The following is a 6000-nucleotide window of genomic DNA, read 5'->3' on the forward strand; positions in this document are numbered from 1 at the left end:
CCCTTTTTTAAGGGCCCTAATAGAAAAGCTCCAAATATGATGTGTGGAAAATAAATCAGAGAAGTGTGAGTTTAGTTGGGGGAGGGAACAGGATGTGGCAGTTTTTTAAAGCAGTTGCAGAGAACACTTCAGTTTGGCAAATGGAGATTTATACAAAGGTAAGATTTATACAAAACGGGGTATAAGTGTGTGTCAGCAGGAAAATAGGTCTGCTTGTTTAATTGCCAGCAGGTAACTACTTGTCAAAGTAATCAATGATGCTTTTAGAGAGCATTGGAAGTGATTACAGTCACTATAGACTTGGATTACAAGTGATTACAGTCACTGTAGACTTGCAGATCTTGGATCTTTTAAGCAAGTTGATGTGTAACGTTGAGTATTTCCTATTTGGGGATTATGGGTTAGATGATCTTCTAGCAAAACTGTCTAACAGGAATTAAAGTACATTTCAGATTGCCATTAAGACAATAACAGAAAAATCTTAAATTCTCAGATCATTCTTTATTTTTCTCTGCAGGTGCTTATCGAAAATGCCAAAGCTAATGGAGATGTTAGAGCTCTGGAACTAAATGAGAAATTGTCAGCAAGTACCTAGAATGGACTATCTCAAGCAAAATACTCTTATGTTCATCCAGTTGAATTAGTTCACCTTCCAGAAGCATATAGACTTTGGGCTGTTTTGTTTATTGTGTCTGATTTTTTGTTTGTTTGTTTTGTCGACTGCAGCCTTGTCTTTAGTTTTGCTTTTTCTTGAACAAAAGTAGGTTATTTTCTTGTTGAGTTATGCACATAAAATCACATTTATTTTGAAAAGAAAACCCTGAAATTTGCTTATTTTTGTCCCCCCAGTTAAACTTTGTCGCTATTCACAGTAGAGTATTTTCCCCCTAACTTAGGTAGTAGATAGAATTCCCCTTTATCTACTCACGTGTCTCTGTCAGGTCTGAGGGGTCTTGGGCTCTGATCCCTTCTGGATCACAGCTGGGGCCCCCTCCCAGGAGTGCTGGCAGGAGTGGGGGGCAGGAGCTGGGTGTTCCCTTGGTCCAGGGGTATTCCAGATGCCTTCTGTCCCATCTGGGTCACCAGAACTGATGCCATGTGAAGGCTGACCTAGAACAGAGACTAGATGGAGTTAAAGAATAAAGTAAATATTTATTAAAAGGCCTCAATGGATACACCTTGGGCAGAACAAGAGCCCAACCAGGGCTGCACCCCAGATGAACCCAAAATGTCACAAAAATGGATGACCAGTCATGAGATCTCTCACTTTTATAAGTTCTGGTCCATTAGCATATTGGAGTTAATTGTCCAGTCATAGCTTTACATTATGAAGTCGTATCCTTCTTGTTTTTCTCTCTTCGGTCCATGTTATTTATGCTCTTGGGCCTGAGATTTGGGTGGTTGTCCTTGGTCCCACGCTAGGAAAGGAATTTTTTTGTCTACCTACTTTGTGAAGAGAGCTTACCATCCCTTAATATGAAGCTCAGAACTGCACACTAAAGCAGCATAGAATCTGAAGACTATAAAAGCCAAAACCTAAGGCATCATTTGGATGCGCACAGAAGTACAATTATTAACTCCACTACCAGGTTTTCTTGGCAGAGACAGCTTCTGTCATCTCTTGGTAACTCAGCTGCTGGTTGTTTAATTGGATGAGTTATGACAGCCATTCTTAAGATACGTTGTTATTTTACTTTTATCTACACAAAAATAAAAAATTAATTATGCAATGACTCTGACCTGTGAAAGTTACAATAAGGATGTTCACTCTGTTGACAGGGGTCATGATAGCAGCAAACATTTTCTTGTTTAAATCTTCTTAAAATTTCTGCCCAGCAGAGTCTTACAACAGCTTATACAATCCCATGTTACAGGCAGGAGAGGGCACTTCAAAAGCATGCAGTGGGACAGCGTTGAACATGCACTTGCTTTTGGAACCAGTTGTTCTGGGCTTGCAGAAAACTGGAGGCTGAGTTGGAGTGCAAGTCGCACACGCTGATATCTGGAGAATGTGCCACTCTCGTTTTAACAGGAAAACTCAGCTCAGTGGGCTGGGGCTCTTAGTCTGTGGAGGTAAGATGAAACTATAAATAGCAAGAATCTCTCCTTATCTTCCACACTTTCATTCTCTCACTTTTCTTAAAATTATTTTCTTTAAATTTAGATTGATTATACTTCCCTTCATAGAGCTGCTGTCAAATAGCCTTGAACTATCAGTAACTGCAAATCTTAAATGGAAATGCTGCAAAAGCCAGATGTGACTCTCAAGAGTAGCTGTAACTTTTTTTAGCTTGCTGCTATTAAAAACCTGGAGAAATTCTTGCAGCCTATGGTTTGTATCCTGGGCATATGGTCTTGGTATGTGTGCCACCCACTCTAGTGGTGGAAAAGCTGTCATCACCAGCCTCCTGGCAGCACAGTAAGCAACTGCCTGCCCCTCTTAATCCTTCTGTGTGAGCGTTAGCCTAGACTTTGCTAATACTGAGCCCTGAAATACCTTCTAGCATCTAGGAGAGCTGAGAGGCTCTGTGACAACAGCCCAGAGATGCCCGCTGAGTAACCATCAACTGTGAACATTCCATGTTAGAAAAAAAAAAGTTGTAGTACAGTGTTTTTTCTGCTCAAAAGACCATGAATTTGCTTTTACTCTAAACAGTTATGAACTCCTTGAATAAGATAATTATACAGCCTGAAGTTGTATTACATACACTGTAGGGAAAAAAAAACTCCACAAATCTCTGTGAGTTGTGAAGTACTCAGTGGAAAGTGCTCAGGGAAAATGAGTTTAAATTTAAGCTTTTGTAAAATTCAACATCTTGAGGTATAAGTGTTCCTCTCCTGATTTTTAAGCAATGTATATCCTCTACAAAATTGGCACATTGTAGCAAGTCTGCTGTAACACTGGCAAAGCTTGTAAATTCCTGCAGCTTGAGGCAACCGTGTATTTTATGTACTGTAAAGCACAGCAAAATACAAAGACACATAAGTATCACTGATTTGTGGAATTGAGAATTGCTTATGGATTTCACTGTCTCAGAAGTCAGTGTTCTTCAGCTGCTCTTGCTGTAAATGGGGGGAAAAATAAACATTGTCCAACTATAAGTTATTATGTTGGTTTATGCAGAAGGCAGAATGGAATGAGATCTAATGAATTGAAGGTAGAACTTTTCATTGCTTCAGATGCTAGAGGTTGCTTTTTTAGCCCCATGCTGATTCTCAGTAGAGAGAGCACTTCTAAGACTTGACAACGCTTGCTCTTGGTGGTCCCTCTTCTGGAGGTCACTTGGATAGTGTTTTTTTCATGTCTTTCTGAATTTTCTTCTTTTTTTAGGTTTCATTTTGTGTTCCGTACTTGTTTGAGCAGCTCCAGAGATTCATGAACAGGATTTCATTTACTCTTCAGTAAATTTCCTGTAAAAGAATAGGAACAATTAATTAAACAGTGGTTGCTTTCAACACGTTAGAAGTTGATTCTTTTGTCTCTGCAAAGATTTCTGACCCATGTTTAATACAAATCACATTAAATCAAATCTATCCCATTATTTTATTGAATAGTATGAAAACACAATAGCAGCTTGGATTGCATGCTCCTTGTTACTGGGAGCTGTCTTCCAATACATTGGACAATGCCAAGCGTAATTACCGCTGTGATTGACTTCAGGCATGTTATGTGGCAGAAAGAAGACGCTGTCTTTTAAAAAAGGGGGAATTGTTTGCTTTTAACTATATTTTTTTTCATTGAGCGTTGGGAGTTTCTTGTTGGTTTGTATTTTTCAAGACCACAATCAAAAACTCTGGGTTTTCCATCAGCTGCTGATACTGTGGCTTTATAGTTTTCCTACCAGACAGCAGAGTTGGTGCTGTGGATTTCCCAAAGTTGTAGGAACTGTAAGTAGACTCACTTGTCATCTGAGATGGACACTGTTCTGTTGTGCACTTCTAGGAGAATGGGAGCTCAGCTTCACCAGCTGTTTGTGCTGTGTATAAGTACATAAAAAGGGAGAGATAGGAGTGTGCAGACACAGGTTTTTCCAAAACAGAATACAGAGCACCTGATTTTTTTGCACATTTTTTGCACCACTGTGCAGTCAAATGCTGTCAATGAAGACTGAAGGATTGCAAAATTGTAAGCTGCTGTTACCTTGCTGATTGCAGTAATTTTCAAATTACAGTGCGGTAGCTCTTTGTGTTTGTTTGCCATCTCACATAGATGTTAACTTCTTAGGAACTAAGAACTGAGCAGCCTTCTATTTTTGAAGTGTTTACTGTAACATGGCTGCCAATGACATGTTTTTCTTTCTGGAACAGTTATTTAATATGGATTCATTTTGTCACTGCTGCAGTCAAAACGAATTGTTTCCTAGTGCTCAGAACTTTACAAATTCCAGACACATCTCTGATTTCCAGAATGCTAATCTGTGCTGAAGAACCAACAGCTGCTGAGACAGTCAAGAGACTGCCTCTATCCCCTTCAAGCTGCTCTGCACCTCTTCAGCAGCCTCCTTTCCCCCTGTCGCAGGGTCAGCCCTGCCAGAGGACTCTCAAAGGGAAGTAGTCCTTGGACTTGAGTTTGAACACAAGCATCGCCAAAGTTTGGTATAAACAGAGCTCTTCTGTCCTTATTTTCCACAGGTTTATTTTCAACTTCCTTGAAGTAAAGAACTCTGTCAGCACCAAGATCTTTTATTCTGAAATTTTTTAGCCATGACTTTTTTTGAGAGCCATCTTGTGCTCACTCAGAAGGTCTTGTAGCCAGCTAAACCTTGCCCTCTCAAGCTGCACAAAGACCTTAAATAACAGGGAGGTTAGTTTAGTACAGCCTTGGGGCATGGTCGGTTGCAGAGGATGAAGGAATTAGAGGTGAAGTAAAGGCTGGAGTACTTGATCACAGACATCCTGAAAGATGAGAAACCAGATACTCACGTTTCAGTTGAGAACATGTAAGATGTTAAATAGTCATGCAGTGATTTTCAGACTTCTGTTCCTTTGGACCTGAGTAGTTTTTTGTTTGTTTGTTTGGTTTTTTTTTTTTTGATAACCTGCTACATCCACTGTTTCCACCATCAGCTGAAAATGGGAGGGTATTACAACGGATTATGTTTGAGTCACACAGAACAGATTACAGGGAGTGAAACCTTCCTTGTGCAGATCAGGTACTCAGTGACTCAGGAGAAACTCTTTGAAATTGCTCTGAACAGCCAGAATCATCTGGTGAAGCGCCTTATGCTTCGTGAGATATATCACTGTGACTGTCCCCATAAGAAGCAGCTGCCATGTATCATCAGCAATACCATCTGACTGCTTCCCTCTTCATTTACACAATGCATGCTCTGTGTTGAGTAGCTGCAAATCATCAAGTTGCCTCTTTTTCCAGCTACTGTTGGTGGAGAATGGGGAGTAAAGTATTGAAATAATACAAAGCCATTAGATATGATCACAGCAGCAGGATCTATACAAGAGAGAATCACTGCTGTCTCCATATGAAGATTAGGGATCTTCCTAAAAATAAATGGGTACTCTAAAGCAACCTGGAAACAGATTGTGGCATTGCCTTTAAATGAAAGACCATTACCTTGAAACTCCTGTGCAAAAGTCATGCTGTCTGTTTGCAAAGACAGATGGGCTAAACCGAGAGACATCTGTGTTCAGGGTTTTCAAGACAGTCACTTAAATATCTTTTTGTCTTTGTTGGAAAAATGGTTTCTGCAGCAGCAGGTTAATATCTTTTTAAAATACCTTGAATGAAATCCCATTCTCACATGATCTCTATTCGTTTTGCACTTCCTCAAGCTCTTTCCAGATCTGTCTTTTAAATTTAGCAATTCTTGCACACAGTTTTTCAAATCACTTTTCATCTGATACAACTTTTTATACTTCTGTGGTTTATCAATTTTTTCTGGTTTTAGTGATGGAAATACCAGCTTTTCTTCTGCTCTTTTTTTTTTCCTGCTCTTTCCTTTAAATGCATAATACAGGTTCATGCACACATTAACCTGTCTT

The 6000-nt window shown here is 39.6% G+C and overlaps 1 protein-coding gene across 8 annotated transcripts in view; it reads left to right on the top strand.

The window, feature by feature from the left end:
* Positions 1 to 1734, top strand: part of TTC37 (tetratricopeptide repeat domain 37) — a 48994-nt gene extending 47260 nt beyond the window's left edge. For all 8 annotated transcript variants that reach the window (XM_038125799.1, XM_038125801.1, XM_038125800.1 and 5 more), the window contains exon 41: positions 518 to 1734. In XM_038125799.1, coding sequence (XP_037981727.1) covers positions 518 to 595 — 78 coding nt within the window. In that variant the 3' untranslated portion in view covers positions 596 to 1734. The remainder of the gene's footprint in view (positions 1 to 517) is intronic.
* The last annotated feature ends 4266 nt before the right edge of the window (positions 1735 to 6000 follow it).

This window comes from Motacilla alba, chromosome Z (genome assembly GCF_015832195.1).
Source record: "Motacilla alba alba isolate MOTALB_02 chromosome Z, Motacilla_alba_V1.0_pri, whole genome shotgun sequence".
NCBI classification, from domain to species: domain Eukaryota; kingdom Metazoa; phylum Chordata; class Aves; order Passeriformes; family Motacillidae; genus Motacilla; species Motacilla alba.